The sequence below is a fragment of the Lobosporangium transversale genome (genome assembly GCF_002105155.1).
Source record: "Lobosporangium transversale strain NRRL 3116 chromosome Unknown BCR41scaffold_7, whole genome shotgun sequence".
NCBI classification, from domain to species: domain Eukaryota; kingdom Fungi; phylum Mortierellomycota; class Mortierellomycetes; order Mortierellales; family Mortierellaceae; genus Lobosporangium; species Lobosporangium transversale.
In genome coordinates, this window is record NW_019028985.1 from 319291 (window position 1) to 337914 (window position 18624).

Consider the following 18624-nt stretch of genomic DNA (forward strand, 5'->3'; position numbering starts at 1 on the left):
CTTGCCTTTAATGGCTTGGCTTCGCCCAATACCAACAGTTTGAATAAAAATTACCTCCTTCGCTTAAGCAAATAATAATAATAATAATAATAATAATAATAATAATCGACTTAGTCCCAGTACGAGAGTATTCTTGTTTAGATTTTGATAGTTTGTATTCTCTTTGTAAAAGACTGTATTATTTGTGATTAAGTATAATAATTATTTTGAATCTGCGTGAAAGTAAGGAGCTTTTTCTTGTCTATTTTTTTTTTTTTTTTTTTTTTTTTGGTTATCGCAGTTTGTCTATCTTTTTGAGACAAGCCGTTATCCCCTTTATTCCCACAATCCGACATAAGCGCCAGAAAGACCAAGTTGGAGGGGTCCACCTGAAGCAAGGAGGCGAGTCCCCGTCGAATCATACTCCATCGCATAAATAGCATTGCGAATCGATAAGCCAGAGATAGTAGCTGCGTATGCAGTGTCTCGGTTCTAAGGAAAAAGTTAAAAAAAAAAAAAAAATATAAAAAAAAAAAATCAAGTTAGATGAGACCAGCACAATAAAAGCTGTAAATAAAAAACAGAGTCTACAAGGACAAAAATTGGAAAGTTCATAAAGTTTTAACCTACCAGCCAACCGCGTCCGATATCTTGATAATACCTTGTATTTTTACCGTCATCAAAGCCTTTGAGATACCGTTGTGCTCTCATATCATAAAAACCGATCCGACCATATCCTCCTCCTGTAGTAACGATATGACTCTTGAAATCGAGCGAACGAACTCCCCATCCTTCATCACATGATTCTATGTTATGGACAACATTGACGACGCGAGGATCAATGATCGAGATGTGAGTTTGTGAACCAACTGCATATAGGTTCGCCTCCGAGTTGGTGCTCAGGCACACGGTTTCGTTTGCATATGGGAGCTTGATCTTGGACAACTATTAAGTGAAAGAAAAAAATAAATAAATATAAGCAATTTAGTTTTTTTTTATTATTATTGTAGTTATGGCGATATAATGCACACCTCTGCTTACATGAGCATAATTCCCACAGTCCCAAAGCTTGACGAACCCTTCTGTTGTCAAAGTCATCAGTTGCTATTCCAGAGGCAAAAGTAGATATTTAGTTAATGCAATACAATTAATGATTCATAGTTTTTTTTTTTTTTTTAAAAAAAAAAAAAAAAAAAAAAAAAAAAGTGACTCACCTGAGTTTTTCTGTTAAATGTCAGATCACGGATTTTAGTATTGTCCTCTGATTTTGTGAGATCTGACAACCGCACTTCAACTTCTCCGCTAATCGTCGGCAAAGTCGTCAACACAGGCGATCTCATCGTCCATACTTTCATTGATCCATCTCTCGAGCCAGTTACTAGGACTGTATCTGATACCCAGGTCAACGAAAACACAAGATCGGTATGTCCATACATCGAGCCTACGGGTACAAATTCCGGAAGTGAATAGACTGTTACTTGGAAAGGTTCTCCTGATCCAACCGCCAACAGAGTCCGTGAGGGATTAATGGCCAAGGATCGTATGCCTGTTGATGCTGAACCTGTGCACATATACTGCGGGGCCCCTGAAGATCTATTAACAGCAGAACTATGGCCACCATTTGAACTATTATTGATTATAGCATAGTTCCTATTGTTGTCGCCAGAAGGATACGATGTCGAAAGTAAATGTGATGTAGAGGAACGACGGCCAAGGTTAAAGATGTTCAGCCCTCTCTCCAAACTACTGAAGATGCCAAAGCTTGAATTGCTGCTAGTTCTCGCTCTGGCTGTGGCCGCTGTTTGCGTAATGGTCCCATTGGGTGACTGAGAAGGTGAGTCCTGATTCCAATCAGCTGCTAAGGTCTTTATACGAGCAATTTCATTCTCAGTATTTTCCAGCAAGCACTCATCCAATCGTCCAACGTATATACGCCTGTTTGTTCGCGTGTTCAATAGTAGGATCTAGAATGGTCAGTCAAAAAAAAAAAAAAAAAAAAAAAATTAGGATAACTTTACTTGCAGGATCTCTAGAGACCACATTTGATGGCTCTTCCTCTATTGAACCATTCATACCTTATTACATTTAGTCCCTAAAAGGACTTCTTCATCTGTGACCCATGCTACTGCAAAGATTTTATCAAAGTTCTCCATGATGAACTCACGCTCGCTGATGATGGTCGGGATAGTCGAGCTCACCAAATCCATGCCATTGTCTGATATTGAAGAGTAGTAGTTGGTACCAATGGTCCGTTGCTGTTGTTGTTGGTGGTGAATGCTATTGCAATCCCCAATTTTGAAGTGTTTATTTGAATCATTCGCAGTACCGGTTAAGGAGGAGGAAGAAGAAGAAAAAGATGACACCCAAGTATGGGCGCTAGATATTGCTGCAGGATTCAAACGTGATATTGTGGACGCGCTTCCAGCGGACGTTGATGAAGATGAGGATGATGACGAGGACTGGTGAGGCGGCAGCGTCTGGGATGTTGTTGAGAAAGAAGGAGAAGACCTGCGTCTACCTGCCCCTCCGAGCTGTGCAGCGGAAAGATGTGAGTTTCTCAGGTTGTTGGATCCATGTGCACAAGTAGAAGAACCAGAGGGGGATGAAGAGTTACCGAACCCCATAGCTATGCTCATCAATGCCAACCCCTTGTTGTAAGTTGAGCCTAGAGAGGATGCTGCGGGGGATGAAGAAGACAGAGGTAAGGAAGCTGACTGTGATATCGAGGAGTCTGTAGTGTTTGTCCAGTCCATAACCATATCCGACTCTCCTTCCTGGTGAGTAGCGTTTGAACGTGAATTTGGCGCAGAATCGCTTCTTGACATTGCTACTCCAGAGACTGAGGTGAGGTTTGTCCTAGAGTTGTCATTGGGGGTAGAATGGGTACTGCTGTGGCTATTCTTAAGGATATCTGACTTTTTAGATGTATCCAACGGAGCTTGTTCTGAATTAAGATGCTCCTCCTGACGTTTAGGTGCGCATCCGATCCTGCGGGGTGTCCCGAACCTGATTTGTTGTTGTCGTGTTTGGTATTCTCGTTTCCTGAGAGGTCCAAGGACTGACATCGAGGGATTCGATGAAGTTGGTGTAGTATAGCTATAGTTGCATTTTAACAATAGTGGTCAGATCAAGGCAGAGAGAGAGAGAGGGCATGTGAGAAATGAAATGCAAAAGATACACAATGATTACTGCAAACATTGTTTGGAATAGTACTACACTGTGGGGAAATTTTTTTTCACTTTGACGTCAGTAAGAAATAATGGAGACACTTGAAATGCTTTTATTACAAGTCTCCTTTGATCATTGTCTGTGTGTTCTGTCTGTGTTGCGTTATTGTTGTTTTGTACCACAAGGCTCTTTATGCCATTCGTACCACACCATTTGTGCCATGATTAGGCCAATTATTACTGTCTTTCTCAGGACCTGTCCAACAAAAGGATCCAACCCAAATCAATGGAACACATTAGAGGGCATACAGGTCATACATTTTTTTATTTGTGAATGATGTATTACCAGCAGTACTCATGTATCGCCCTTATTATAGTATAGAGATGGTAGTGGTGATATCTTTTTTTTTTTTTTTTTTTTTTAAATAGCTCTCCATGTTGATCGGGCAGGATAGGATGATAGATGATGCTGATGATGATAGTGAAGAGATTATGATTGGGGGATTTTACAAGCATATTTATCTTCTTTTACCTCCAAAGTGACTTTTGATCTTTATGTTCAAAATAGGCCGACATATTGTGAAGGAGAGAGATCAGAAAGAGATGAAATTAAGTAAGGCTAAGTATCGGAAGAAGGTTGATTAAGAAAAGTAAGTAAATGAGCAAAAGGACGTAAAGAAAGGAAGAGAGAGAGAGAGAGAGGGAAAAGAAGAGAGCAAAAAAAAAAAAAAGAGAGAGAGAGAGAGATTAGAGAAGTAAAAGAAAGAGGAAAGGGAGAAGGTGATGTGATGTGGAATGTGATACTTAAATTATACATCTGTGTTAATAATGAACACTACCTTTGTTTAGAATAAAAAAAAGATCCACCAAACCAGAATCCTATTCACGGCAAGTCAGTTCAAATATCCAAAAACCAAAGTTTTAATTTGGTGGTAAAAAAAATAAATTAAAAAAAAGCCTTTTTCAACAATTAAAGGGAGTCGTTGAAGAAGAAAAAAAGGGTGAGAGATAGTTGCCAGGAGGAAGAAGAACCACAGGAAGTGAATAAATAGATGTTTTTTGACAAAGGATACTCAAGTAGGTGTATCCGTGGATGGGTATGAGCAAGGAAAATGAAATAAGTAATAAAAAAAACATATACCAGAATGGAAAAGAAAGGGAAAAAAGGGTAAAAAAAAGTCAGGACTCATACTGATTCTGAGACTGACACTGATTATGACACTGATTCTGTTGCTGATTCTGACGCTGGCATAAGTACTGGTGCTGTTACTGGCATTGGGTTACTGCTATTGTTTACTGACGTTGTTACTGATCAAGTGAATATTTACCATAGAAAACAAAAATAATTAAAGAATTAAAAGCGCTAGAAGAGTAAAAAGATCTTCTATTACATGTGTGTGCAAACCTGCGAAAAACGTTCAGGGCTTTTGTTCTTTTTACTTTATCTCATCCGTCCCAATGTTCTTAGGGGTCCTTCCTATCTCGTCCTGACGTTCTGTTTCAGTAGTTGTGTCATTTAAATCTCACTCACCTACTCTCTCTCTTCAAACTTACATCACTTGATGTGGTAAATGAGGTACGTGCGGAATATTCTTGTCGAATGAATAATTCCTCCGGACGCAAATACGCGTTTCCGCAATTACCCCAATTACCCTCCATTTGTTCAATATGTTTCTTTTGCTATTACTAATCACTACAAAAAAAAAAAAAAAAAAAAAAAAAAAGATAAGGAAGCAACAAATATAGGAAAAACAGTATAAGTCTGAACATAAAGAATGACTTTAATCGATAGAGTATTAAGAAGAGAACTGGAAGCAGAAAGTATTAAAAAGTTTAACATGCATTACTGGAATGGAAGGAGCAAAAAGATATCTTTCTCAGTCCTAGGGACTATCGGGACACACGAGGAATCAATTATCGCGTCTCTTCCCTATCATGCGTAAACGCGACTCTTACGATCTCAAGCCCAGAATATAAAAAAAAACATCCTTTGAATGACGCCATGTAGGCATGGCAGGTTCTCTTTCCAAAGGAACTCAAAAAGCTCAAACTCATGAACCATTGAGCAAACTTTGGGGCCTTACAAACCAAGAGACACATTCAGGAATCAAGAGTTCTTTTTTGAGAGTATTTCATTTTTAATCCTTTGTGCATTAAGTGTTTTATTGAAATGTATTTTTAAGTGTCTGATTTTCTTGATTGGAAAAAGCAAGCTTATGATGTTGCAACTGAGTGCAGAGTGGTTGATGGTCTGTGATCAAAATTCGATACTTTTTTTTTTTTTTTTTTTTTGTATAGACGGGTAACATGAATTTAGAAAAAAGATGTGTGTAACTTCAGATCTATGCAGACTCATTGCACTTCATGAATCCAGCAATAGCCATCTCTTTATCTTTGGTCGTGTCACTGAAGAAGTAGTGGGTATCGCCATTCTTGAGATCAACACGGAAGCTATTTGGGATCAGTACCTCTAGCGAGGCATCTTCAATATATGCAACCTGACCACCGAGGTTCATTTGTGAGACAGGAGCACGGTCATTCTCATCTCTGAAGAAAGCCAAAACCTGTCCACGCATCACATAGAAACGGCGCTTCCAGAAGGGTGAGCCAGCACTCTGAATAGTAATGTAACCAGAAAGTCCCAAGCCACGAAGACGTTCCATCTCAATCAGCTGTTTCTTCATCGCCTCACGTGCCACACGGTCGTTCTCTTCCTTGTGCTTACGCTCCAACTCCAGCGCCTGTTTTTGAGCAAACAGTTCCTGCTCACGAGCCTCACGCTCCTCAGTCTCTCTCTGGCGCTTGGCGGCCTCAGCACGACGCTGGCGTTCCATTTCCTCTCGAGCCTTGCGCTCAGCAGCCTCAATTTCCAATTGACGCTCCGTTCTAGGGGTGGACAATCCTGAGCGTGGAGAACCGGTCCTGACAGGGCTAGCGATCGCTGAATCAGTTTGTTGAACGACTGTATCAATACCAGATGGAGCAGGTTGGGCGGGAGCGGGAGAAACAGGGGTCACTGGACGAGGTGCTGGGACTGGGGATGCAGCGGGTGCTGGTGACGAGGGGGGGAGAACAGGAGAGGCAGCCTCGGGTGTAGGGGGTCCCTCAATCAGACCAAGACGGGCGCGAACTCTATCCTCGGTAAGCTCAGCAAGGCTCGAAGTGTTAATCTGGGCATTGCTGGCCTTAAACAAGGCGCCAACAGCCTTTCCGTGGACCAATGCACGCGCTATATAAAAATGGACGCAGAGTTTGAGCATTAGCACGGAAGATTTCATTTCATTGGTGCAAATTCTCTGATACAGATGGGTACAGATAGAAGAGAGATAGCATGAACTGGATTTCCTTACCACGACGAAGGCCACTGAGAAGAAAGAGAGCAGATGGAGAGAGAGCGGGACCCGATGAAAAATATAAAGATTAAAATAAAAAAGCATTTCATTAAGTGATTTTTTTTTTTTTTTTTTTTTTTTTCATTGTTGCACAGACTCGATTAGACAATAATTTGTGAAACTAATTGGCAATCCCGCTCAAACTGTTTGAAACGATAAAAAAGGGCAAGCAGCAGAAGCTTTTCTTCATTTCGTGTTTTTTGTTTTCTTTTTTACCTGACTTGTTCCGAGACATATGCCAAAAGGGCAAAGCGATCTTCAATCCTGACAAATCCATAGAGCACCTCCTCCGTGAGATTAGCGGTCAATTCTTCGAGACCACCAGTGCCTTTGGAGTAGAGCGAGATTTTGTCGCGCGTATCATGGTAACCAAGGATGAGCCTATGCCAGACAGTTCAGCAGATAAAGAAAGGTTAGAAAAAACAAAAGGAAAGAAAAGAAAAAAGAGTCTGGATTGTCAAGAGGTTGGACTTATAATAAAGATGACCTACCAGTTGGTGGGTGTGCCTGAGACGATGTCGTTGTAAGCCTCGAGAATGGCGGGATCAGTCAAGTCGCAAGACATTATGTGAGATTAGGATGAGGTGTTTGAGCAAATGATTGACAAAGAAAACAAGAATGAGGAGCCAGATGATGGAAGAGTAAAGAAAAGGAAAAAAAAAAAAAAAATAAAAAAAAAAAATTTAGCTCAGACAGTTAATTTCAAGGGAGAGGCTACAAGAGGGTGTAACGTGCAGGTGCAGCTGTAGTATGTAGTAGAAGGACAAATGAGATGAAGGTGGAGCAGAGAATGATGAGACAAAAAAAAAAAAAAAGAAAAAGAAAAGAAAGGAAAAGAGAGAGGAAAGGAAGAGAAGGACAAGGGAATAATAATAATAAGAGCCAAAAGAGGAGAGGAGAGACAATAGGAGAGATAGAGAGAGAGAGCTTTTTCTTTTTTTTTTGTCAATAGAATAGCCCAGTGAACATTTGCCGTTACAAAGTTGTTTACACTCATCCAAATCTCATTTTCTAAATTGTGTGACAAAGGACATTCTCTTGTTGTCATTTGTTGTGTCTCTCTTTCATTTTATGTAACTGCCAATTTTTTTTTTTTTAAGCTCTGGGAGACCAATTTTACTCCGGCGCCAGCTAGCTTTTGGATGATTACCAAAGGCGCCCTGCCAAGAACACTAGTAGACAACCTGTCATCTCTCTCTCTTTCTCTCTACCTTTGTCTCTCTTTCTTTTCTCCTTGTCACCGAGCCATCTTGTTTGAACAACTTGCCTGCTTCTGAGCGATCTTTTTTTTTTTTTTTTTTTTTTTTTGCATCATCCCATTCTACTTTCTTGTTCTAATTTTGGGTTCAAAAACTGAAGAGTTGGCTCTCAAGAACAAGAAAGTAAACTACTTCTGCTTTTCATCACAAACAGCTTCACTTATTACACATGTACCACATTATATTCTTTGTTAAAGATCTCTTTTACTTCTTGAACCTGTATTCCTGTAGATATCACAGAAGCATTTATTTTTCCGCCAAAAATATACAGTTCATTGCAGCTTATGAAACTGTGGTCCTGCCACTTCTACTAAAGATTAAGTACTAAAGTCTAACTTAGTAACTCTCTTTCTTACAAATGACGATTTTTTTTAAGAGCAACTCTGAGGAGGCAAATAGTTTACATAGACATATACCACATCTTAGTGCCCTACTCAAGCTCATAATCCTCCAGTAGAGTATCTCTCCCTTCTTTTCGTGTATACTATACATGCTATACATGTACACTCTAATCACGCGGTTCTCCTTTAACTTCTTCTTGCGACCCTTTATCTGCTTTGCCCTCCAATGTGACTGTTAAAGCCAGTACAGGAAATGCAGTCTCCTCCAGACTCTCTCTCCAACATCTTTCATCTGTTTCAACAGCGGCACCATCGGGACTCATCACCTTCAATCGACTTTTAAGACCTGGAGTTAAATAATAACAATACCTATTACGGATAAACTCATCAAGGAACAGTAACAACAACTACAGCAGTAATAAATAAAATACTCGACACGCCCATCAGATCTCTAGGACCCGACGCGATGGTAAAGTCTTTTTGTTCCTGAATTCAGAGGTCAAAGTAGCCTCAAGAAAATGAAAGAAATACGCCTTTTTTTTTTTTTTTTTTTTTTTTTTTTTTTCGTTTGACTATCATCATCTTGCGCGTCTTTTTTTTATTTTTACCTTTAGTAAATTGGATAGTCCAAGGAAGTTACTCACTCTCACACTCCCTTTTTTTTTTTTTTTTTTTTCTCATCTAGATCAACTTCATTCTCATCTTCAATAGACAGGGCAAGATTCGTCTCACAAGATGGTATCAATACATGACAGACAAACAAAAAGCATCGCTCAGTCAGGATGTTGTGACACAGATCCTGGCAAGAAAACGAGGCATGTGTAATATTCTTGAGCTCGAAGGAAGACGTGAGGCACGAGGCAAATGTATCTATAAAAGGTATAAAAAAAAAATTAAAAAAAAAAGGCGGTCTATTATCTTCTAGGATAAAATCATGTAACAAACGAGTTTGGATCAAGTGAGCTTTTTTTTTTTTATATATTTCAGCTTGACTAACGTGTATTCTCATATTGTAAAACACTACCTTTTTTCTTTTTTTTTTTTTTTTTTTTTTTTTTTTTTAGATACGCATCGCTGTTCTTTTGTTTTGGAATCGATTGGAATGACAATGAACTCTCAGGGCTGGAAGTACTTCACAAATATGTCGAATGCCTAGATCAATATTTCGGAAACGTTTGTGAACTCGATATCATTTACAATTACTCTGCAGTATGTTTTCTTTTTCAAATTCTTTTCCCCTTCCACTTTTATCTTCTTTCACTCTCTTCCTAATGCGAACAAAATACTTACTTTTGTTGTTCTGATGCCCCCTCCCCTCCTTTTTTTTTTTTTTTTTTTTTTTTTTTGATAGGCATATCAAGTTATGGACGAGATGTTGCTAGGAGGACATGCGCAGGAGACTAATAAGAAGATAGTTGTGAAACATTGTAAAGGATTCGACAAGCTGGAAGAATCAGACAGTATCGTTAATAATCTTCGAGCGTCCAACATTGCTTGATCCTTTCTCAGTCCTAATAATCCACAACGTTTGAAAAAAAAAAAAAATAAAATAAAATAAAATAAAATAAAATAAAATAAAATAAAATAAAATAAAATAAAATAAATAAATATATAAAAAATATAAAAATAAAAAAAAATAAAAAAAAAAAAAAAAAAAAAACATCATCGACTTCAGTACATTTTAACCAACAACAAGTAGAACATTCCGCCATGTCAATAGTAATAAATTATAACATTGAGGATAATAGTAATCAATCGGACCATGTCATGTGCTACGAATAAGGTAAAGAAGTCTTTTTTTTTTTTTTTTTTTTTTTTTCCCACTTTTATGCTATTATCATTATTATTTTCTATTAACGCTTGCCAGTCTTTGCAATCTTTTGTTGCCGCTTCAATGCTTCCTCTCGCTCCACCAGCATGGTAAAAAATGTCTTTTTTGTAGGATCATATCGTACACTGGGTTCACCATTCACACGGCCTAATCCTGATATCCCAGTAGTAGGAGGACGACAACCTACATCCAACCCTTCTCCTTCTGACCACTCATCAATTTCCTCATCCTCGCTCCCGACTTGGTTGTGGATAGAGGTAGGGTTCATATTTTCAAAGAAGCGCCCGATCTTGTGTCGATCTCGACCGTTAAGGGTCACTTCGTCCTCAATATCTGCTGTGATCCCTTCATCCTGCTCCTCATTATCCTCATCTGCATAGGCAAGATAGGGATTATGTTCGTCTAAATCATCATGATCCAAATCATCATGACCACGATAATATGTTTCATCATTATATCCATCATCGTCATACTCGTCACTGATCACATCGTATGGTAAATCATCGTCTTCTTCAGAGCTTGAAACATGTTGTTGTAGTGCCTCATCCTCGTCCGCAACATCGTAACCTTCATAATAATTGTAATCGTCAGGGTTGCCCTGCATTCCACCAGGCAGTCCACCATATGTGTTACCTTCGATATCGGATAGACCTTCCTGATACTCTGCTTCTTCGTTCTCTCCTTCATCCTCTTCACCTCCATTTTGAAGATCGTCACCATGTTCGCGCTGATACTGCAGTTGACGATCAAATAATTCTGCACGCTGCTGCAGTGTCAAATCCTGAACGATCCAACCCTCACTCCCACGACGAACATGTGTTGGGTATTGAGGATGTGCGGCTAGGCTTTTTGAAGGACGTCTTTTATGTCCTCCTCCTCCTCCTTCGCTTCGACGCTTCTTAGTAATTGTGCTGATAGCAGTAGATGTTGTCGTCTGGGTGATGAAATTGTCATTATTTATATCATCTGAAGGACTGAGGGGTGTTCCTAAAGAGCTCAAGTTCCTCTTTCTTCGTTGTCGAATGGATGAAGTGGTGTACTCTGAGACAAATGCTTGATTTTGTTTCTTGGAAGTTTGGTATTCGCGCGGAGGCCAGATCATGGCTGCATCCTTATCGTCCATAACATCAAACTCTGTTCCAGATCCAAGCATCTTTTGAGGCCAAAGCCAGAGCCACATACGAGGACCTAGCACCTGACGATAGTTGCGATAGCAACCAACATCGTATGGGAATTTGGTCTATTAAAAAAAAAAAAAAAAAAATTATATTAAAGAGGGCACTGTGGGAACAAAGACAGCTTTTTTTTTTTTTTTTTTTTTTGTTATTGTTGTTGTTGTAGTTTTATTACCATGCGTAATTTGCCTTTCTTGATCATGGCCTGTACTTTTTCTTGTTCCCAGACCTCAATTGTCGAAGTATTCGTGATCATACTCCAGAGATGATAGATGGTCAAAATCCCTACTGCCAAAAGTACACCTCCATCTACTGCAATGTTAATTGCCATGAAAATAATCTGCGTCTTTGTCGGTCCTGTGCCCGTATACTTGGTTTTTTTTTTTTTTTTTTTTTTTTTTTAAAAAAAAAAAATAAAAATAAAAATAAAAATTAGATTACGGTGCCAGTGGTTTGAAACCACAATAATTTTTTTCATTAATATTCTTTCTCATTTCACTTACAAGATAGTATATTTCATTCTGGATAGCATCTACTATCCTCCAGACCAATAGGACCATACACATGCCCGTTGTCAATGTGACCCAAGTGATGAAGCGGATGAAATGTCCATAATTGTGATAGCCCACACAATTATTGATCCAGGGACAGTGATGATCCATCTTGAGAACACATCGCTTACAAATTCGACAGTGATGAGATCGTGGTGGTTTGAACGCCTCACAGGTTCGACAGTATCGTGGCAAAGGATTCTTTTTCTTTTTCGACTTTGTTTTCTGAACCAATGTACTATCATCATTGTCGTTATCATTATCATTATCATTGCCATTGCCATTGCCGTTGTCGTTGTCGTCATTGCCGTCGTCATTGTCATGGCTCCTACCATCATTCTCCTTGACTTTCTGTTGGAGTTGATGATGAATGGCTGTAGAATGACCTTCAGCTCTTGATTCTGATAAAGTCTCAGTTGGTCCTGCAGATTTGACCCCATTGATTAGTCCTTTTGATTTCTTTTCCGCAGCTTCTGGTATCTACAAAAAAAAAAAAAAAAAAAAAAAGATTTGTTATAAAAAAGAGCTATAGTTGGCGTCCCTTTATACCAAAAAAAAAAAAAAAAAAAAAAAAAAACCTACGCCCCATCCAGGCGGTGTTGTTCCTGGATCAGTAGTACAGGCAAGGTAATAGTTCCAACCGATAAAGAAAACTCCTAGGTTAAACGGTATCAGGACCTGGAGTGCTCTTTGTAACGATATAGAATAAAGCCATGGAATGAAGACAAACACTTGACTCGAGATGGCAATGTAGGCAATTAGCAATGATACTCCTGCAACAATGTAGCGACTGCCTGTGAATTGCATGACTTTCTTTTTTTTATGAATTCGTAGTTTCCTTTCTTAATTAATGAATAAAACAATGAAGACGAGGTGAAGGTGTAAAGTGTATTCTCCTTGATATGATTTGTTGTTCCTGACTTTGGAAAAAAAAAAAAAAAAAAAAAAAAAAAAAATTGTTCCTGGAAAAAAAGCCAATGCCAATGAAGTAACCCAAGGAGTGAGAATGACCTTTCCTCTTCCCCTTTTTTAATAGGCATTTTTATCACATCATAATGCGTCCAACATTTGTGTAACAACCATTCTTCCTACAGCCACATTCAGTTTTTAGAACATTAACATATTAGATTACATTCATCCAATGTACCGATGTTCAGATAAAAAATATTATTAAATGATACATGTAGATAACATGCAACATATTATACATATATACAAATGACCAAGTAAAGCATCTTATTATATACTACTATTATTTGTTTGATCTTTTAGACGATGACGGGTTTCGGAATGACAATGGAGGTAGATCCTGAATTTCGATGCTTCTTCACATTGCCATTCTGATACATATTCTGATAATTATATTGCTGTTGTAGAGACTGATGCTGATGGCTCTGGTATTGGCTTTGCTGTTGATGCAAATACATATGAAGGTGGCGATGCCCATTGGCTGAATTCTGGTGCTGATGCTGATGCTGATGCTGATGTTGATACTGCTGATAATAATGATGATGCTGTTGATGTTGTTGTTGAGAATAAAAGTTATTGCGGGGTGAACTGAGCGACAGCGTCTTGGGATCTGGCGCATACAGATCAAGCGTAGCTAAAATGTCCGTCCATTAAAAAAATAGAAATAAATATAAAGTAAATAAAATCATAGGAAAACGAATGGATGAATAACTATTTGAGCAACGATGACAATAGCAGCAGTAGCAACAATGACAAGGAGCGGCTTTAGACATACCACGAACAAACACTGGTCCTCCTCCATATATTCCATGCAAATAGTTCCATACATTTGCATTAATGCCACGATAGTCTTGGCCTGGATCAAGAGAAGAAATAAAAGACAATTCAGACGCCATGCTCAACATAGGAATTGCTGTACAGTAACTTTTTTTTTCTTTTTTTCCTTCTTTTTAATAGTTACCTCGTATCATGCCAGCTCTTGGCTGTCCATTATCCTTTAGGAATTGAGAGTTACGAATAGGCCCTGGAGGCTTGTCTAGAATAATAAAATACATTCATGAAATAGTCATCTACCAATGCTTTGTTGATGAAGATCGAATCAACTATTCTGAAATTTAACAAGGCGCCTTTTTTTTTTTTTTTTTTTTTTTTTTACCTCCTGCCTTGAATGCGTGCCACTCCCGAAGCCAATCAGCACCAATAAGATACCAAAGCTGCCCTTCTTCAATAGCCTTGGAATCTAGCTTTGACACGTCTTCATCCTCGCGCTTTCGTCTCTCATTCAACTTTAGCTCTTCTTCCTAAAAGTTAAGGAGATATAAAAAGGTGTTTATAAAAGTGTTTGTCAATTCACTGGTCGTTGAGCTTTTTTTTTTTTTTTTTAAAAAAAAAAAATATAACATCTTAAACAATGACTTACTTCACAGATGGCACATGCCATCTCTTTTTCAGATTCAAGAGCACTTATATTCACAATTGGACTTCCATCGGTACCGTACATTTCAACCAAAGCGTCCCATGCTATCCTTGGAATCGGCATCACCATATCCATCACATTGCGCGTCGTTGCCACATTGATGCCTTTTTTTTTAAAAAAAAAAAAAAAAAAAAAAAAAAACAGACATATAGTCCAAACAACGGACGAACGATGGTGTTAGATATCATTTGAATAAAAAAATATAAGTAAATTAAACAATTTTAATTAAGGAAACTTAAACCAATCTTACCGCCATGAGGACACAAAAAATCGTGATTACTGATCGGGCCAGGCTAATTAAAAAAATAGGCGTTGCAAAAAAAAAAAAAAAAAAAAAAAAAAAAGTTAAAAATAAACAAATAACCATAGTCGATACAAATTGCCAACAGGGACAAATGTAATGGTATATCATAGTTGAATTCCTTCTTTTCACTTACGTTCATCAAGTGGGACCAGCGACAGAACCATAGCCGTGAGATATAGACCATCAAATCCTTGTCATAAATCTGCATCTTCGGTTTCGTCATATACTTGGCTATCCTAGCTCGATCTTCCTCACGGTGCGGTGCTTTCCTGCGATAGAACAAGATGTATGCCTCCATCTTGGCAACATCTGCCGCTGCTTTTCTGGTAATATGCTACTCATGAAAATTTCAACGTTTCCCATTAATCCAAGTTAGTATATTCGAAGATAACAAAAAAATATCGAAAGTTGAAACGAATTGAGGTACACTTACTGTATCATCAAACTCATACCATAGATTATCGATGGAATGCTTGGCATAGCCAATGTAATGTCCGCCTAATCGAATATGAAATAGTTATTTTTGATATTTGCAGCAACAACACAGTATTTGATTTTTTTTTTTTTTTTTTTTTTTTTTTTTTGAGTGATAAAATGGCATACCTCCGACGACTCCTCGATGTCGGATCATGGCATAGAGTTCATATTTGGTATGCTGAAGCTCATTCGGATCCGATGACTTGAAATAAGGCGCCATATCTAAATCATCAAGTGGAAACTGGACATAGGTATTGATCTTGGACGAGTAGGTGTCATAACGAAAGCGCTTCAGGTGGATGCATAGTGTTTCTGGTAGGACAGTGATCCGGAATGCCTTCCGACAGTCGTTCAACGCTTCACATTGAGTGCATCGGTATCGGTCCTCTCCCGTCAACACTTCAGTTGCACAGAATGAATTTAAACAATCCTGCAGCTTGATATTTTTGTTCCCCATGCTAGTGAATGATGTAAGACAATGATATGAAAATAGTCAATGCAAAGGAACGAGGCTATAGCCGTGCCCAGAAAAATAAAATGCCTTTGCAATAAAATCCACGTTGGCTCCTACTTCAACCAGCTTCCTATGGATTCCACAAACGAGCCAAGCATAGTCCCTCCATCTCTATTCTTGCTACTCCCATTGTCGCCCCTATCAACTCCAATATCATCAGTAATCTTTGTCTTCTTGTCAATGGGGATCGATAAATCAAAGAACTTGTCCTCCTTAATATACTCCTTATGGCAACTTAGACATCTCACACGACTCTCCAAGGTTCCTTCAAAGATATCACTAATAATACTGGGCGCTGTGGCTCTTGCCGGCGTGATCTCTACGTTTTCAGACATAGATGAATTCCCGGAGGAGATTGCTGACCGTGACGAAACAGAAGATCGAGAGGATGCGTACGAGGTACTACTAGTGGTACGCTTTTTGTTTCGTGCAGCTGCCGCCTTCTCCGCCTTGCTGATTTCCTTGGAAGGGCTCCCAAAGCTCTTTGATCTTGGCTTGGTAGTGCTAGTTGCCTTGATGCTCATGCTACCGATAGTTGCTGCCGATGGTCGTCGTTGCTTTGGCGGTTGGACTAGCGATTGTTGTTGCAGGGATAATTGAATGTTCTTTGATCTTTCTGGTTTGTCATCCAAGATGGGTATATTATTATCATTATAAAGGAGCTTCGAGTTAGGATCTGGAGATGTTCTTGGATATGTCAGCTCTTCATGTAGTTTATCCATGATGCATCGTAAAAACTCTTGTGAGTCCTGTTGCGCTGTTCCCTCAAAGATGTCGTTGTACTTTTTCACATCAGACACAAAATGACTCGGAGAGAAAACCGCGCTGACTCCGTCCCCAGATGTACAAAAAAAAAAAAAAAAAAAAAGAAAGAAAAAAAAAAGAAAAAGAAAAAGAAAAAGAAAATATGTTTTAGATGCCAGTTTTTGAACACATTTTGCCAAGCATGGATTTTTACTTTGGACCTACCTTCTTCCACTCCACATGGTATGCACAAAGTGATAGAAGCTATCAACAAGCATATGATTCTTTTGTCGTGCGTATTCTATCCCTCTTGCCTCCGGAATAAAAGCCTCGCAAGTTTTGAAGTAGCTCACCAATGCAGGACTAATTTTATGTTGAGAATCAACATAATCCCATATAAGGCACTTATTGATGAGAAGTTGATCTAACAATCATTGGTTGAAGTGATACAAAGATAAAAAAAAAAAAGCCTATATCCATGTCAATCCTTACGTGTGAGAAAGTGCTTGGAGGGCTGCATTCATGTAGCAAGTATTGCCGAGGTTCTTGAGGCCAACCAACCCCGGGAGATCCAAGTCCTGGACTGCCCCGTCGCCATCCTGCTTGCTTTTCTTCCATTGCTAGTGGGATAATAGGGGAAAACAAAGTCATTTTAAGTTGTAAAGAATTATCCGTGTTATGGAGTATTTGTTTTGTTTTTCTGGGTGTCCAAATTGTTCAAAATGCACAACAACAAGAAGGAGAAGTAACCTTACCATGGACCGGACTATTCTCTTTAAGAATGCTTTGCCGCTGGCCGATATCAAGTCGCCATCAATGAATGGATTCAGCTCACATTCGCACCGGTAGCAGTAAATTGTCAATGTTCTAATAAAATGCATTTCAAAGGCGTCCAAGGCAACATCAATATCCTTGAAGGAGCCTTCGGGAAAGGCCAACCTCTTCATGTGTGGGAAATGATAAATTAAATAAAAACACACCTTGGATTCATGAAAACACAATGGCATGCGTCTTTGACTGATTCCTATGAAGTGATAATTAAGGTTTAAGTAAACTTTATCCATACCCTTGAACTTTAACAGCCATTTTGATGGCTCTCTTTTTTTTCTTACTTTGTGAAGTGAGGTGTAGTGCTCCTTCATGTGGGAGACATGCGATGTTGTGCAGACTATTGTGCGACACGTTGGCTACATCAAGAAGAAGGCACACAAACCGGATGACAAATGAGTGAAAGAGAGGCCAACTTTTTTTTCAACTTTATTCGATTCATCAAGCGTGACATGATATCATTTCCAATTAAGCTTACTGACCTCTAAACAGATCCAAAGGCGTGGAACTCCTACTTCGCATCCATCGCATTTCAAATTTGCCATCGATAGATTTTTCTGTTTTTTTTTTTTTTTTTTTTTTTTTTTTTTTTGAAAAAAAGGACAATGAATGTGAGTTTTATTGAATGCATAAGAATAAAGACGCTTTTCTGGACAATTTCATCCCTCAAATGTCTTTTTTCGTTATATTTCCAAACAATTTGCTTCAAAAAGGTCATGCGTAATGGGGGAAGTTTAAAAGGTGTTTGTGATTCTTTTATCCCTTTTGTTCATGAATAGCAACATCCTTGGTATTGAAAAGTTTTTTTTTATATCATTTTCGGTAATAATACATTTTCATAGTAATAACACTGGATGTGATACATTCTGCTTCTACTGATGATGGGATCGAAAGAATGTGGGGACACATGTTGATGGAGGGTAAAGGACTTGAGTAGTCAAATAACGCTCTTACTGCCGTTGCACCACGACAAATGTGGAGTCAAAATTGTAAAAAAAGGAAGAGTGGTGAATTGACTCTACAAATTCAGCTTTACTTGTTTATCCTTTTCCTTCCTTTCCTTCCCCCTTTTTCTTTTCTTTTTTTCTTTTCCAGGACTGGCATTATTGAATTAAATAAGGTCGGTATTGCTTTTTTAGGTGTCAATGCGCGTCCAGATAAAGTATTACTCGGTGGGTAGCGGAGTCTTTAAAAAAAAAAAAAAAAAAAAAAAGAGAGAGAGGACTTGCCTTGAAACTAGACGAGTCTATCTTTGCCAATGGATTCGGTCGGCCTGCTAGAGTTGTTGCATGCTGGCAGTGCTGACTGCTGTCTACTGGCATGGTCGTCAGTCGGTCGGTTGGTCGGTCGGTTGTTTATTTTATATTATTTCGTTCTTTCCTGTCTGTGGTCAAGTGTTTGTTTGTTTTTTTCTCCCTTTGTTATAAGGATGTTCGGGTTGGATTTAGTTGTTGTGCTTGGAGGTGCAAGGAGATGAAATTGAGTACTTTGGCAAGTAATGACAACTTGTACCCCATTTTTCAGAGATTACAGGTAATTATGAAATTCATAAAAAAAAAAAGCTCGTTACCTGAATGTGAGTGACTGTGGGAGACACAGAAGACTGTGTTTATCCA

At 38.6% G+C, this 18624-nt stretch overlaps 5 protein-coding genes across 5 annotated transcripts; 1 reads left to right on the forward strand and 4 right to left on the reverse strand.

Moving 5' to 3' along the window:
* Positions 1-315: 315 nt before the first annotated feature.
* BCR41DRAFT_384455 (WD40-repeat-containing domain protein) lies at positions 316-1671 on the reverse strand (the record flags this gene model as incomplete). The annotated part of the gene is made up of 4 exons (XM_022027575.1): positions 1194-1671; positions 1021-1083; positions 610-924; positions 316-471 (listed from the first exon to the last, which is right to left on the reverse strand). Exons 1-4 carry the CDS (start codon positions 1548-1550, stop codon positions 316-318), a joined length of 891 nt encoding a protein of 296 aa, XP_021884117.1. The 5' UTR covers positions 1551-1671.
* A 3767-nt stretch (positions 1672-5438) lies between these two features.
* On the reverse strand, positions 5439-7201 carry BCR41DRAFT_419877 (hypothetical protein). The gene is made up of 4 exons (XM_022029822.1): positions 7030-7201; positions 6755-6919; positions 6497-6510; positions 5439-6375 (listed from the first exon to the last, which is right to left on the reverse strand). The coding sequence occupies exons 1-4, from the start codon at positions 7101-7103 to the stop codon at positions 5489-5491; spliced, it is 1140 nt and encodes a 379-aa protein (XP_021884118.1). The 5' UTR covers positions 7104-7201; the 3' UTR covers positions 5439-5488.
* A 1026-nt stretch (positions 7202-8227) lies between these two features.
* BCR41DRAFT_348158 (AP complex, mu/sigma subunit) lies at positions 8228-9661 on the forward strand. Its single transcript, XM_022023234.1, has 4 exons — positions 8228-8607; positions 8824-9017; positions 9203-9347; positions 9490-9661. Exons 1-4 carry the CDS (start codon positions 8605-8607, stop codon positions 9634-9636), a joined length of 489 nt encoding a protein of 162 aa, XP_021884119.1. The 5' UTR covers positions 8228-8604; the 3' UTR covers positions 9637-9661.
* Positions 9662-9957: 296 nt separating this feature from the next.
* On the reverse strand, positions 9958-12623 carry BCR41DRAFT_333061 (DHHC palmitoyltransferase-domain-containing protein). Its single transcript, XM_022021874.1, has 4 exons — positions 12278-12623; positions 11648-12175; positions 11320-11514; positions 9958-11209 (listed from the first exon to the last, which is right to left on the reverse strand). The coding sequence occupies exons 1-4, from the start codon at positions 12500-12502 to the stop codon at positions 9992-9994; spliced, it is 2166 nt and encodes a 721-aa protein (XP_021884120.1). The 5' UTR covers positions 12503-12623; the 3' UTR covers positions 9958-9991.
* Positions 12624-12915: 292 nt separating this feature from the next.
* Positions 12916-18531, reverse strand: BCR41DRAFT_348160 (hypothetical protein). Its single transcript, XM_022023235.1, has 17 exons — positions 18238-18531; positions 17491-17565; positions 17293-17367; positions 17161-17204; positions 16936-17047; positions 16673-16800; positions 16406-16543; positions 15494-16261; positions 15049-15380; positions 14879-14943; positions 14579-14779; positions 14392-14434; positions 14085-14245; positions 13821-13965; positions 13626-13700; positions 13440-13520; positions 12916-13298 (listed from the first exon to the last, which is right to left on the reverse strand). The coding sequence occupies exons 1-17, from the start codon at positions 18328-18330 to the stop codon at positions 12964-12966; spliced, it is 2871 nt and encodes a 956-aa protein (XP_021884121.1). The 5' UTR covers positions 18331-18531; the 3' UTR covers positions 12916-12963.
* Positions 18532-18624: the final 93 nt, after the last annotated feature.

Coding starts and splice junctions, on each gene's coding strand:
- BCR41DRAFT_348160 (XM_022023235.1), bottom strand. CDS start 18,330: ATGCCAGTAGACAGCAGTCAGCACTGCCAGCATGCAACAACTCTAGCA. Junction 17,048..17,160: donor TGTGTTTTCATGAATCCAAG/GTGTGTTTTTAT, acceptor GCATTTTATTAG/AACATTGACAATTTACTGCT. Junction 13,966..14,084: donor TGGCATGTGCCATCTGTGAA/GTAAGTCATTGT, acceptor CTTAACTTTTAG/GAAGAAGAGCTAAAGTTGAA.
- BCR41DRAFT_348158 (XM_022023234.1), top strand. Junction 9,018..9,202: donor GGCAAATGTATCTATAAAAG/GTATAAAAAAAA, acceptor TTTTTTTTTTAG/ATACGCATCGCTGTTCTTTT. Junction 9,348..9,489: donor TCATTTACAATTACTCTGCA/GTATGTTTTCTT, acceptor TTTTTTTGATAG/GCATATCAAGTTATGGACGA.
- BCR41DRAFT_419877 (XM_022029822.1), bottom strand. CDS start 7,103: ATGTCTTGCGACTTGACTGATCCCGCCATTCTCGAGGCTTACAACGAC. Junction 6,920..7,029: donor TCAGGCACACCCACCAACTG/GTAGGTCATCTT, acceptor TGTCTGGCATAG/GCTCATCCTTGGTTACCATG.
- BCR41DRAFT_333061 (XM_022021874.1), bottom strand. CDS start 12,502: ATGCAATTCACAGGCAGTCGCTACATTGTTGCAGGAGTATCATTGCTA. Junction 12,176..12,277: donor CAACACCGCCTGGATGGGGC/GTAGGTTTTTTT, acceptor TTTTTTTTGTAG/ATACCAGAAGCTGCGGAAAA. Junction 11,210..11,319: donor AGAAAGGCAAATTACGCATG/GTAATAAAACTA, acceptor TTTTTTTAATAG/ACCAAATTCCCATACGATGT.